This window comes from Triturus cristatus, chromosome 5_1 (genome assembly GCF_964204655.1).
Source record: "Triturus cristatus chromosome 5_1, aTriCri1.1, whole genome shotgun sequence".
In the NCBI taxonomy this organism is placed as follows: Eukaryota; Metazoa; Chordata; class Amphibia; order Caudata; family Salamandridae; genus Triturus; species Triturus cristatus.
In genome coordinates, this window is record NC_140587.1 from 696,405,824 (window position 1) to 696,421,010 (window position 15,187).

At 47.2% G+C, this 15,187-nt stretch overlaps 1 protein-coding gene across 2 annotated transcripts in view; it reads left to right on the forward strand.

The window, feature by feature from the left end:
• Nucleotides 1-15,187, forward strand: part of PRKDC (protein kinase, DNA-activated, catalytic subunit) — a 2,754,228-nt gene that overhangs the window by 303,526 nt on the left and 2,435,515 nt on the right. For both annotated transcript variants that reach the window (XM_085605657.1, XM_085605658.1), the window contains exons 20-21: nucleotides 10,422-10,541; nucleotides 10,775-10,934. In XM_085605657.1, coding sequence (XP_085461783.1) covers nucleotides 10,422-10,541; nucleotides 10,775-10,934 — 280 coding nt within the window. The remainder of the gene's footprint in view (nucleotides 1-10,421; nucleotides 10,542-10,774; nucleotides 10,935-15,187) is intronic.

The window sequence follows — 15,187 nt, forward strand, 5'->3', positions numbered from 1 at the left end:
CACCCGACAGGGCTGCCCATTGTCGCTGTTACTATTCTCCATTATGCTTGAACCATTGGCGGCATGGATTCGACGAGATGCAATGGTAAAAGGGTTGAAATGGGCGGCAGAGCTGGAGGATAAAATATCACTATACGCAGATGATATCCTCCTTTATCTTGCCTCCCCAGACCGGTCCATCCGGGCAGTTCTAGATATATTCACTAACTTTGGTAAATACTCTGGATACGCAATTAACTGGACCAAATCTAAACTGTATATGCTCCATGGGCAGGTGCTCCCCCTCCCCACCGGCTGCAGATTAGAGGTGGCTGAGGAGGGGTTTCGCTACTTGGGAGTGTATGTTCTACAGCCGCAACCTGGCCCCCCCGCTGGCCCGACTGCGATCTGATGTCGAACACTGGCGGACACTGCCGCTCTCCTTGGTGGGTCGAGCCGCCCTTTTTAAGTTGCTTGCACTCCAGCGATTCCTATGCATCCTCCAAAACTGCCCAAATAAGGTTCCGGATACCTACTTTACAGCGGTAGAGGGCGAGGTTCGTTCGCTACTATGGAACGGAGGCGCCCCCCGGATATCGCTGAAAAAACTCACCAAAGGGTGGTACGACGGTGGCATAGCCCTGCCAGACCTGAAACTATACTATTGGGCCTCACAGTTGGTGGTGATAAATCACTGGCTGTATCGCCCCCCTGACGACCCAGCATTCGGGCTCGATAAATATCAGACAGGCCGTGCGGGATATCTGGGAGCGCTTTACTCCAAGGGGAAAAAACATGCATATATAGGCCCCATGTCCCATACAATTGACATCTGGCGCCAAGCGAATTCTCGACTAGGGTGGGCAAACGTCCTTACAAAGGCGACACCGCTGTGGCAGGCCCAAAGACTTGGTTTACTGTGTTTTCAACCAGGGTTCGACAAATTGGACCTAATCGGCATCTCAAAGGTCGGAGACTTGATAAAGAAAGGAGCCGTCCTTAGCTTTGAGGAACTGAAGGCAACCTACCCCATGGCGCAAGGTGAACTATTTTGCTACCTTCAGGTTCGGCATGCCCTCCAGACAGCATTCACGAACCCACAAGATATCCCTGACTCATCACCTCTAGAGGACAGACTATTAGATGGGCAACTGCACTCGAAGGCCATATCCCTGACGTACAAAAAGCTATGTAACAACCTCCCCGATACATTTGAGGCGCTTCGGGAGAAGTGGCAACACGACATAGGACCTCTTGAGGAAGAAGACTGGAGGGAGGCTTTGATGTCTCCCAGGGGGGCAGCGATCACCCTCCGATACCGACAGATCCAACTAAAAGTCCTGCATAGGGCCTATATCACAGGGGTGGTTCTTGCGCGTATGGGGGCTAGGGAGGACTCACTATGTATTTGAGGATGTCACCAGGAGGCCACTTTCTATCACACAATATGGGACTGTCCCGCGATTCGATCGATATGGGAGGGGGCTACAACTAAGCTCCAAACCGTGCTGGGGAAAACTCTGACCCTCACGCCTCAGGTGGGCCTACTGAACATATGGGAGGATACAGATCTCACGGAAATAGAGCAGCAGATGGTGACGCTGGGCTTCACCCTGGACAAGCGGGAAATAGCGCGCCACTGGGGGGCTACAGGGGTGCCATCCATACGGACATGGGGACAGGAATTAGACAGATGTATGGTTGCTGAAAAGGAAGTCTTCATAATTCGGGGATGCCCTAGAAAGTGGGAAAAGAAATGGAAAGCGTGGAATAGGTACAGAGGGTCCCTATGTACATCCCCACTGGCGGATCTGGCAATGCGACGGAAAGAACTTAAGGGAGTGTTGAACCAAGGAATGAAATTTGTTATATGTTATTCAGCAAAGTGCTTTATGTTGCTGCTGCTACGAATATAACCCTGTATGTGCAACTGACAAAATCAATAAAATGTGATCCCAAAAAAAAAAACATCCACTACCCAAAGGCGAACAGGGATTCACAACTAATTGGAAGAGGCATATCACTGTTGCCAAATGAGGCTGCTCCAAAAGGCAAAGTAGCTGTCCATTTAACAAGAGGATAGTATAACGCCTGTGCCTGCGTGTCTTACTGTTTACAAATGCCAATAAAAAGAATGTTTTTTTTTAAAAAAACAAGAGGATAGTAGATGGAAGCAATTTAGAGCTCCATCTGTACTCCTTTTGAACCATGCATAGAAACCTTCAACGTTAGTATTGAGTTGGGGCAACTATTGGTGTTGGGATTTGACCTACGTTAGAGGATTTGATCTCTTGAGCAGCTAGACTTATTGACCCTTTTCAACTGACTGCATCAACTTGACATTCAACACCCACTCAGCTCTCCTATTCCTTCTTGGTATTGGAATTGGTTCAAGCCACACCTTGAAACCTTAGTGTTCGAGGCATGTGGGCTGCTGAATTCATATCTGTGCATAGATCGCCGCCTAGTGTTGGGTCCGGATGTTTGCACGTTGTTGTCCTGGAAGAGTCTTCGAAGTATCACGAGATAGGTGACTCCTCCCCTGGACCACAGTGCGCATGGGCATCCTCTCCATCCTTAGATTGTTTTTTTCCGCCATTGGGTTCGGATGTGCTTATCTTAGCTCAAGTTAGGAAAATTTAGTTTAAGGCCAAAAGGCCTTTAGTTTTCGTCGGTACTGTTCCCGTTCGGTATCGACTGCTTTCTTAATTAGTTTAGAAACTTCTTCCAGTTTTTCGGATCCGTTTAATCCGAACATCGACCTTACATCGACGATGGAATCGAGGACCCCATTCAAACGGTGTCCTGTATGCCACGCCAAATACCCACACATCGACGTCCACCCGGTATGCAACAAATGTCTCTCACCGGATCACGACGAATAGAAATGTATGGCCTGTGCCCGATTCCGATCGAAGAAGACTCTCCGGAATCGACGGGCAGCGAGATAAGAAGCGCAGCACTCGGCGCCTGCCCCGGCCAACATCTTCAGCACCGAGGACGAGGATGTTGAGAGCGTGGAAGAAGTAAACTCCAGCCCCGCTTCCGAACACTATTCCCGATCGGAAGACTCCGATGAAGCGCTTTTTCACAGGGAAGAAGCCGTCGACGAGGTAGGAGACTACGATAAGGCCTTTGGGGCCGAAGAAGATAGCTCTAACGAAGAGCCAGGCCTACCCGTCGATACGGGGGCCGTCAAAGTGCGTCATTCTACGGCTCCGGTCAGGGATCGCCTCCGGGCCTTACCCGAGATCAATCCCAAAGTTCTTCGGCCCCGCCTTCGGGCCCGGCCTCTAACATCCAGCACGAGCCATTATTACCAAAGACGACTGGATTCCCTTCAACGAAACCGAAACCAATCGTCGCACCAGTTCCACCGAAACCAAAAGTGAAACTGGCAGTGGTCGGCTCGAAGCCCTCGAAGCCCTCCACTCCTTCGACGCCGACACAGACCATCGGCTCCGAACGCACTAAGAGGGATTTCGGCGCCGAACTCGCTGCAGCGGATATCGGTACCGACCCGAAAAGGAAGGCCCTCGGTCCCACAAAAGCGCCTCGGCCCCTGGCACCGAAGCAGTCGGCCCCGACCACCAAAGTCAAAATGGCCGCTCCATCTGAGTCCACTTCGAAAACGGCGACACGCGTCAAGTCATCGGCTCCGACGACCGCTGATACCTCTCTTCGGATGGATGACCCTGTGGCTCCAAAGCAGTCAACGCCTACCTCTACGGAACCGACCGGCACCAAGGAACCTTCGGCGTTCTCGGTGCGACAAGTCGCGGCGTCGTTGCAACGCATCAGGGAACGGGCAGCCCTCCGATCCACGTCGGGCCCCGACACGAACAAGGCTCCAAAAGCACCCTCGGCACCAACCAACATCACTTTTGGTTTGCCGCCATCCACGGCGCCAAAGATGTTCGAGATCCGAACACGTGTCCACCAGACAAAGTCCCTGTCTACTGAACACTCACCTTCTGAGCCTTCACATCCACAATTCATCGACGCCGACACTGGCAGACTAATGCTCCGAAAACGGAAGATCATGCCAGAGCAGGCCTTGGACTCCTACAGAATACCTCTGAAGCACAAACTGCCAGCAGAGTCGGAACTGGTTCTGTATGAACGCTTGCACACCTCCTATCAGGATCCCCAGTCCTTTTCTCCTACGCCCTCCGAAACAGACGCAATGGAGGACTACATGGGTGATGATACCACCTACCCTAAGGATATCGATCCTGAAGAGCAGCAGGACCCAGATCAAGCTTGGGATGACCCTACAGCCCAGGGTACCGCAACAGATACCCAGGACACGCAGCTTTACGGCGCAAAAACATCTCCCACAGACACTGCTGCCTTCAATGCCCTCATAGAACGTGCTGCAGCCAATCATGGAGTACAACTCCACTCTGACACGGTTGAGGAAGACTTCTTAGTGGACACTTTCGCCTCCTCCGAGAGAACTGTCAAAACTTTGCCCATGTTGAAAAGTGTTCTCAAACCTGCAAAGGACATTTTCAAGGAAACAACCAGGGCACGGGTGCTAAACCCCAGGATTGAAAAAAAATACAAACCTGCGCCCGGAGACCCTATGTACATTAGAGGTCAGTTACCTCTGGACTCCATGGTGGTTGCTAACGCTCGCAAACGAGCCCACTCGCAAACGGGTGATGCTCCTCCCCCAGACAAGGAGTCTAAGGTGCTGGAGACCTCAGGCAAGAGAATTGCAGCTCAAGCAGCAAACATCTGGCGCATTGCCAATACACAGGCCCTCCTGGCTCGCTATGATCGTTCACACTACGACACGCTAGAATCACTACTCCAGTATCTGCCAGATGAATACAAAGAGGCAGCGGAGCTCCTCATCAGAGAGGGACAACTTCTTACCAACGCATCCATTAAGTGCGCACTGGATGCTGCCGACACAGCTGCAAGGGCAATAAACACCAGCGTCATGTTACGACGACACGCTTGATTAAGAATCTCCGGATTCAAACCAGAGATTCAAAACAACATCCTGAATCAGCCAGTCAACCCCGACTACTTATTCGGCCCAGAAGTTGACACCACCTTAGAAAAAATAAAGAAGGACACTGACACTGCGAAGTCAATGGGGGCTCTGCAAACGCAGACATTTCGTAGTGGCTCCTTTCGTCGCCCCGGGAATAGGGGAGCAGCTAGAGGCCAGGGGTCACAGCAGCAATACACTAAAGGGGGCACACAGAGTACCTACGATAAAACCAACAGAGGTGGATATCGTGGCTCCTGCACCAAGGGCAGGGGACGCGGTTACGGCAACACCAGGTCCTCACCCAAGAACAATCAGTGACGCCCTCTCCCTTCCCCCCGACCACATAACACCTGTCGGGGGGAGACTCCAGCGGTTCCTGTCCTCGTGGAAAACCATCACCACGGACAGGTGGGTCAGGGATATTGTCCAGCACGGTTACTGTCTCCAATTAACATCCACTCCACCCACAATACCGCCAAAGCACCGTCCTATGTCCGCAGAGCACTTAGCATTATTGCAGGAGGAAGTGCTAAGTATGCTGCAAAAAGGTGCAATAGAGGTCGTGCCCGTCAACCAGCAGGGGACAGGGGTGTACTCTCTGTACTTCCTAATCCCAAAAAAGGACGGGTCGCTCAGACCTATACTAGACCTGAGACCCCTCAACTACTACATTCTGTCAGAGCATTTCCATATGCTCACCCTACAGCAGGTTCTCCCGCTGCTCAGCCAGGGAGACTTCCTAGCCACACTAGACCTCAGAGATGCGTACTTCCACATACCCATACACCCGTCACACAGGAAATATCTCAGGTTCACTATTCAGGGACAGCACTATCAATTCAAAGTCCTCCCCTTCGGCGTGACCACAGCACCCAGGGTTTTCACCAAGTGCCTAGCTACGGTGGCTGCACATCTACAGAGACAACACATTCACGTCTACCCTTACCTGGACGACTGGCTTGTTCAGGCAAAGTCAGCCCAGCAATGTGCCAGCCACATGTCCCTCACCATTCACCTTCTTCACAGTCTGGGATTCTCACTAAATTACCCAAAATCACATCTCCAACCCGCACACGTACAACAGTACCTGGGCGCGACCATAGACACTCTGGCAGCCATAGCTCAGCCAAATTTAGTGAGGATCAACAGCATGCAACTGCTGATCTCAAAGTTCAAACCTCAACACTCCCTTCCTGCGCGAGTGTTCATGCAGTTGATAGGCATGATGGCCTCCTGCATTTTCATAGTCCCGCACGCGAGACTACATATGCGCCCGCTTCAGGAGTGCTTGGCACGTCAATGGAATCAGGCTCACGGGCAATTAAAAGACCTAGTGTTGGTGAGCGGTCGGGCATACAACTCTCTGCATTGGTGGAATCCACAAAACCTTTGCAAGGGCCGACCGTTCCAAGAGCCTATTCCACAAATAATACTGACAGCGGACGCCTCTCTCCAGGGATGGGGAGCTCATGTACTCAGTTACACAGTGCAGGGACTATGGACAACACAACAAAAGAAGATGCACATCAACGTTCTGGAACTGATGGCAATCTTCCTCGCCATGAAGGCATTCAAAGTACACTTGTGCAACAAAGTCGTGTTGATCCGGACGGACAACATGACTGCCATGTACTACATACAGAAGCAGGGAGGAACACACTCTCAACAATTGTCTCATCTGGCTCAGAGCATGTGGAAGTGGGCCATTCAGAGGAACATATTCCTCATGGCGGAACACCTCCCCGGCAAGGACAACCAAATGGCGGATCTGCTCAGCAGACACAGCCACCAGATGCACGAGTGGGAGCTACACCCATCAGTACTCCAACCGTACTTCCAACAGTGGGGTCATCCAGAGATGGACCTATTCGCCACAAACGAAAACGCAAAATGCCAAAGCTTTGCCGCCAGGTTCCCACATCCACAGTCGCAGGGCAATGCGATATGGATGAACTGGTCCGGCAGATTTGCGTACGCTTTTCCCCCAGCGCCATTAATACCGCTGGTGGCACGCAAACTGCGACAGCACTCACTGACACTCATCCTAGTTGCTCCAACGTGGGCGCGCCAGCCATGGTACACCACCTTTCTGGAACTTTCCGTGGTGCCGCATCAAAGGCTGCGGATAAAACCTGCACTCTTAACGCAGAGCCATGGCGAAATTCAGCACCCAGATCCGCAACAGCTGAACCTGGCAATCTGGCTCCTGAAGTCTTAGAGTTTGGGTACCTAAACCTGCCACCTCACTGTATGGAGATCATCAAGGAGGCCAGGAGACCCACTACCAGAGCTTGCTATGCAGCTAAATGGAAGAGGTTTGTCATTTACTGCACCAACAATGACATTAATCCGCTAGACGCATCCATTCAAAACATAATCTGTTACCTCCTCCACCTATACCGATGCAATCTGGCATACACCTCAATCCGTATCCATTTAACCGCAATAGCAGCCTATCTCCAAAACAGGCAGCACCTCTCTTTATTCAGAGTGCCTGCCATCAAAGCCTTCTTGGAAGGACTTAAACAAGTGATTCCCCCAAGACACCCACCAGCACCGGTGTGTAACCTCAACTTGGTCCTCACCAGACTGATGGGTCCACCCTTCGAACCTCTCCACTCATGTGAGATTCAATTCCTCACCTGGAAAGTAGCTTTCCTAGTAGTAATCACTTCGTTAAGAAGAGTTAGTGAATTCCAGGCACTAACCATTCAAGAGCCATTCATACAGGTTCACGCAAACAGGGTCGTACTACGTACCAACCCCAAATTCATGCCTAAAGTAATATCGCAGTTCCACATGAATCAAATTTTTGAACTGCCTGTTTTCTTTCAAAATCCACAAAATGTCGCTGAGAGAATGCTCCATACACTAGATGTAAAGAGGGCCCTCATGTACTATATAGACAGAACTAAGGACTTTAGGAAGACAAAACAACTTTTCGTTGCCTTTTCTCCACAACACAAGGGCAACGCCATTTCCAAAGCAGGTATAGCCAGATGGATCGTTAAATGTATTCAAATTTGCTATCAAAAAGTTAAACGCACACTAACGATTCCCCCACGAGCCCACTCAACACGAAAGTTAGGGGCGTCCATGGCTTTCCTGGGAAACATTCCTTTACAGGAAATATGTAGAGCAGCCACATGGTCCACTATACATACATTTACCAAACACTACTGTGTAGATGTACACTCAAAACAGCCGGCAGCTGTAGGACAGGCTGTTCTCAAAACTCTTTTTCAGACTGCTGCAGCTGGCACTGGTAGCCGCCGCTAATAGGAGGTACTGCTATGTATTCTATGCACAGATATGAATTCAGCAGCCCACATGCCTCGAACTGAATATGCTACTTACCAGTATGCATCTGTTCTTGGCATGTAGGGCTGCTGACATTCATATCGCCCACCCTCCTCCCCGGCGCCTGTAGCAGCTGCAGCTCTCAGAATTACTGTATAGCATGGTCATCACTTACTGTATCTACTCCATCACTGCCACAATGGCGAAAAACAATCTGGGGATGGAGAGGATGCCCATGCGCACTGTGGTCCAGGGGAGGAGTCACCTATCTCGTGATACTTCGAAGACTCTTCCAGGACAACAACGTGCAAACATCCGGACCCAACACTAGGCGGCGATCTATGCACAGATATGAATGTCAGCAGCCCTACATGCCAAGAGCAGATGCATACTGGTAAGTAGCATATTCAATCTGGACTGAAGAGAAATGGTTCAGAAGGTTCTGGAATTGAGCCGTTCGTGCGTTATAATGTGAGAGGGAACTATCCAACCTCTCAGACTAGAAAGTGGTGACATGGGCTTCACAAAAATAAGGGATGGTGTGGGGTTAGTCATGCCTTGCAGTCTCCTCGACACTTTGAGTCCTGTGGTGCCTGCTGCTGGTCTTTGACTCTTTTGTAATGTAGGTAGATGCCTTTACTTTGATTCTAACCTGCTTGGCAGCAATATTCTTCTCATATAAGCTTTAGTCTGCTGGGCTTTGTGCTCGTCATTCATGTCGGGTTCAGCTCCTGATCACATAATGGGCAATATACCTCCCAGATTGCAACACCAGTGCTTCATCCTATTCGTTGCGGAAGCTCAAAGCCTTGCGAGAATGAGAACAGTAATGCCCTGTTCCGGGTGAAATGGCACTCCCAGCTGATGATGTGGAGCTTCCTAGAAAGTATAGATGAAAGCAATCTTCTGGCTCACGTCGGCTACTATTTATCTTAAAGTGAGAGACTGTGCAAACCCGAATGTTTACATGTTCAAAATCTACACCGAAGCAAGCAGTAGCATGTCACATATTCTCGGGCTTTTTACATGAACTATATAGATGGGGCATTCACCAGCGCATAACAGGAATGTATTTTCCAATGGTGTCAGCATTGACCGAAGTGAGATTGTAGGGATTTCCTGACTACTGCAGGACAATATGGGAGAGCCCACGGATTGTGAATTCGATGAGTGGTGGGCGAGACAAAGGTGGTGATGCTTTTGGCATGTCTCTCCAGAAACAAAGAACTGTCTGTGTTTTATTCCTTAGTAGCACATAGTCAAAGGCAGGGCAATTAGTCTGACCTTCAGAGAGGCAACTGGGCTGCAGAATGTATGAAGGAAGTGTCACGTCCACAGGACAACATCTAATATATTCTCTGCCTTGTGCTTCATTTGCTGTATTTACACAGGGAGGATACCATCCTCACTGCACACCAACACTTGCCACAGGCATGCCATTTGTCACAACTTCCAACAGGGATGCAGTGGGAAGTGAAGCACTCCAGTTCTGAGGACACTGGCCAAAATGTGTTTTTATTCTTGGACAATCACTTTATCAATACGTGCCTCAAATTGTGAATATTTGCAGTGTAAGTAAAGCAGTCATATCCTAAGTTGACGAATAGTCTCAATAACGTTAATGCAATCCATTCCTGCACATCCCATCCTGGTTTCTCAAGTTCTGTGTCAGCCAGACTGCAGAGGACATATTGTTCTGTGTATAGTTCCTTATGTATGAGAAGCCCACGCTACAGCAATAATACTCTCTGGAAAATGCTCTGCTTTTTTTGGAGGTGGGCGTGTTGTATGTCACATGTCCGAACCTGAAAAATAAAAGATGGGGACTACGCCAGGTATTCCATTCCCCTTTGAGGCTTCTTGTTATTTGCTTGAGTTTACTTAACCTTGCAATTTCTACTAAGTGTTGGACTTCAGCACGAGAGCAGTTTTTCATGTCTTATTTAGATTATAAACTATTTCTTTTGTTATGCATTAGTTTATAGAAGTTGAGTCTATAATTATTGTAACAGGTTTTAATTAACTTGAACAAGTACTAAATGACAAACATAATTGCAGAAAAAATAATTTATATTGAGACGTTAGATTTCGATACACGTTTACTAATTCAAATGATCCAATTTTTTTCTTGTAGGTATCTTCAAAAATGAAGCAGTACAAAGATGAGCTTTTGGCATCTTGTCTAATTTTTATACTCTCTCTACCTCACAACATCATCATGCTGGATATCAAGGCCTACATTCCTGCACTACAGGTGTGTGACATCATGTGTGAACTGGCAGATTGTAATTGAGATATGTTTTCTAGCAGACCAAAATATGTAGACCATTTATGATTATAGAAATTTTGAACTTGAAATAAATGTGTTGATTTGGATATCAAAACCATGTCACTCTTGCAGTCCTGTTTAGCATCAATACAATCTAAAAAGGTATGGATCCTCATGTAGTCACTGAAAATGTGATTGTTTTCTTCTTTCCTATGCAGACTGCATTTAAGTTGGGCCTCAGCTGTGCTCCGCTTGCTGATGCCGGTATTGATGCCCTGGAAGACTGGTCATCATATATCCCCAGGCATGTAATGCAGCCTTGCTACAAGGATATCCTGCCATTTCTAGACGGATATTTGAAAACCTCTGGAGCCTCAGGTGCGTTTTGTAATCTACCTACCTATGTTGCAGTTTTTGGGCTTGCGGAGGTTTCTATGAGCAAGTAACTGTATTAACACTAAATATTTCACGGAACAACAGTGCTTTATAACCGCTGTTTCTTTTGTTGATCTGCACCAGATGATTTGCTTTTAAAGATGTAACCCATACATTCCCATACCACGGCCATGAAAACGCCTGTATGTTAAATAAACTTCCATGATGATGATTGCCATTGAGATGAATGCTTCCGTCGTTATTGCCTGTCTACAATGTGTAATTTGAGCCGGTGGTTGCATCACTTTTTTCACATCAGATTTTGAGTCCGAGGAAAAGATGGAAAAACACACAAGAAAGAGGGAAAGACCAAAAAACTATCAATGGGAGATAGCTGTAAACTGCACATGTGAGGTAAACAGGCAGGTAGTCCCTGTTGGTGGACTAATAAAGTATGTAGTGGAATAAAGACTACACAGCCTTTGTATCTGGTATCCAGACTTCAGTAGAGCCAGCTGCGGGCCTTTGAGAAAAACTGTGTGGCCTTGTACTTCTTTTACAAATTAATCACTGATTGGTCAAGTGGCCTGCAGTCAGTTGGGTGATGTTTCTTCTTAAACCTCCATTGGGCAGCAGTCACCTTTGGAGTGGTTTGAGGCTACAAAGATATTGTGGTTTAAACACAGAGTGGGGAGACTTAGTTGGTTGCAGTATTCTTCCGTGTACCTCACAAAAAGGAGTACTGTAGAGAAGATAATTTGCTTCGGAAAGGTAAAAGAAAAGACTTGTCTTTTGTTCAAATTGCAAGGGGTGGAAGCACAATGTAAATTAAAAAATGTTGTAAAACAAAAAAAGTTGGTTTTAAAATATGTCGAAACCTAGGAACTTTCTAGTGTTTAGAAGGTGGCGAGGAATAGAAAGAGGACAGATGCCAAACAACATGTCGAAAGATGTTTTGTAAAGCAGTTTTCCAGTGCTAATACTTAAGTCTTCAAACGCTCTGATTTCCAGGTGAAAGCAGAAGATGTTTTTTGCGTCGTAAACCTTTTGGATTGGGACATTTTCTCAATGTCAGTGGCACCATGGATAATAAGAAAGAAGGGCCCCGAGTGCTGTGCTCACTTTGATTTTCTGGACCTTGAAGTGATAATAAAGGTTAGAAATTTCAGGTGGAAACTGGAGAGCATGGGACATCCATTGGTGTCCCTCTTCTTTTCTCTCTCTCGCATTGGGCAATGGTTCAAGAAAGAAAGGGAACTAGGCTGGCAGGGTGGATAGGTCGAGTTCCACCTGCAGAAGATTTTTTTATGGTCCACTGAGTTCATCTTGCTGCCTAAAATTAATTGCAAAAGACACAGATTGATGGAATGCAGAGCAAATCAAACATTTACCCCCAGTCAATAGATCTGGGTTAAAACCATTGTTCTTTTGCTCACCATGCCACCCCAGTTTAAACCCAGGCATATGCAAATCAGTCTTGAACCTGTGCCTCATGAGAACAGTCCAGACCGAACTGCCAAGCCTGGTCTTCCCTGCACCGGGAACCAGTATCCTGGGGCTGGTTTTGGGGCATCACCCCTCATCAGCCAGGCTAGCTTAAATCCAGTGGCACGGTGAGCCCGGGACCCACATCTGGGTATATCACGGCACACTTTATCCTTGCAAAGTCTTTAACAAGCTTCATGCCAGACGCGTTTCCGGAGCAAAGCTCCCTTTCTCAATGGCAAACTTGAGGGAAAGAAACAGCTGCTGATACTTTACATGCCGTTTTAAATGTTCATGATCCCGCCCCAGTGGGCGTATGCATCGAGTGCATTCTGGTTAACATAGTTTTTAGTGAGTAAATTCCATTTGTGGCAGCAGCAGTAACTCACATTTTCCACGATATGAATTCCTTCAAAATGCTGGATGATCGTAGTGACGCATTTCTTGCTTATCTCATGCCATCCGATTAGGCAACATCTTTCCTTCACGGTGCTCCCAGCGTGAGAGTACCGGACCCGCTCTGTCGGCGGGGGGGCAGCTTCATGGCCAGAGCAGGCCATTATACATCCAGACGAAGGTTGCTCAAAAAGCGAAGCGCCTCACAAGATGTTCTATTAAAACCTTTATTTGATAGGAAGGCAGCAGGAAATCACGGCACACTTTATCCTTGCAAAGTCTTTAACAAGCTTCATGCCAGACGCGTTTCCGGAGCAAAGCTCCCTTTCTCAATGGCAAACTTGAGGGAAAGAAACAGCTGCTGATACTTTACATGCCGTTTTAAAAGTTCATGAATTCATATCGTGGAAAATGTGAGTTACTGCTGCTGCCACAAATGGAATTTACTCACTAAAAACTATGTTAACCAGAATGCACTCGATGCATATTCTCTCTCTCTCTCTCTCTCTCTCTCTATATATATATCTCTCTATCTCTCTATCTCTCTATCTCTCTATCTCTCTATCTCTCTATCTCTCTATCTCTCTATCTCTCTATCTCTCTCTATCTCTCTCTCTCTCTCTCTCTCTCTCTCTCTCTCTCTCTCTCTCTCTCTCTCTCTCTATCTCTCTATCTCTCTATCTCTCTATCTGGCACATGTTACAGGAGACAGTAGTAATTGGCTAGTCTGTCAAGCCGCCTCTTCTTGGTCCAGCCATAACACATGCACAATTCCACACTCTCACTGACATCCCCAGGAACATGTGCATTACTTTATTGATTCTGTATGTTGCATTGGTACCACTCAAAACTTTTGCTGCTTGAATGATTGTACCCAGCATTGATACTCATCAGAACCTACATTGAGAGCCTTAAAGTTTATACTGCTTTTCTCACCATCTACATCGCCACTTTATTCCTCAATTGCTTTCACCCTGAAATCGATGCTGGGTGTCTGTGTGGCCAAATCCACCATGAGTCAGGGAAGCCCTACTGAATATGTGGCTTTTCCTATTAAAGCACCATATAGTGTTATTTTTGAATAAAATAGATGTTTTGTATTCCAGTTGAGTTTGTTAATCTCTTTGATAATAAACTTTCACAGCACTCCATTCCCCAGCTATAAATATCCAAGACAATCGCCACTTTTTTCATTTTGTTTATCAGTTGAATGCCAAAAAAGTACTGCCTCTGGTGAACAGTTCATGACGTTTAAAAATTGAAACACTGCTTTGTTATGGCAATTCAAAAACTTTACGTTTATTAGTTTAGATATCCTTGTATGCAAGACTCTGTGTTCTTACATAATTCATGCCAATTATCAGTAACACTGTGTTGTTCATCTCTTTGAAAATTCAGCCAGAGTGTAAATAGAAATTGATCCCAAAACATGCTCTAACCAAAACGTTAATTTCAAAGCTCCATGTTCACAGTCAAGTTGGTCAGGGTCCACACTTAAAGAAAAAGTCAAGGCAAGAATAAATCCTTACGTTCTAGCTCCAAGAAAAATGCTCCATATTCCTAGTATAAATCATACTACAGCTTCACACCAACCTGCCATATTTTGGGGAATGGCCTCCTCCTTCCTCAGGGTTTAACGGGAACGTCCGTAAAGTGTTTCAGAAACAAGGAATATTAACATTCAACCGTTCTCGTTCATTGCTTTTACATCTAATAACTTAAAACACACCACTTAACCAATTGACAGGTCTTAAACATTAACATTCAATTGTAGTGTTGCTATTATTTAAAATAAATTTGTTAATCAGCAATTATTAAGAAATTATGCTCTTTTTATTCTGAGAACGGAGAGCACTGATCTTTATTGTAAAGAGTGGATTCCAGCGCCACCTACTAGATATAAAATAAACACATCACGTTGGGAGCTAGAGAACTGTGCAGCAAGATGGCAGCTGCCTAATGCTGCTCTGCTGGCCAAGATGACAATCTGGCAAGATCCCCATGTTAGAGTGCTCCTGGCCTTCAATCAATTAGCTGCTGCATCATGCGTGGGCGTCTTTGACCTGCCTGGGCTGCGGAATTTAACTTTGGAGCTGTGCCCATGTGGAGAGACGGAAGTCTTAGCTGCCGGGACAAACGGCCGACTTGGGCTTGGCGGTGCTCTGGCAGATCACACTCCCACGGGGAGCCCTGGACTCTGCTTGCCTGCCGGGGCTTGGCATTGCTCTGTAGCTTCTTACTAAGGGGGGGGGATCACACACATAACCGGTAGAACGGCATTCACTGCCCCAGTGGCGCCGCAGGGCGACCTGCTGTGCTGTTGCTATGGGTGGAGGAGGCCTGTGATTGCTGCTGCGGGGTAGAGAGACTTTTGA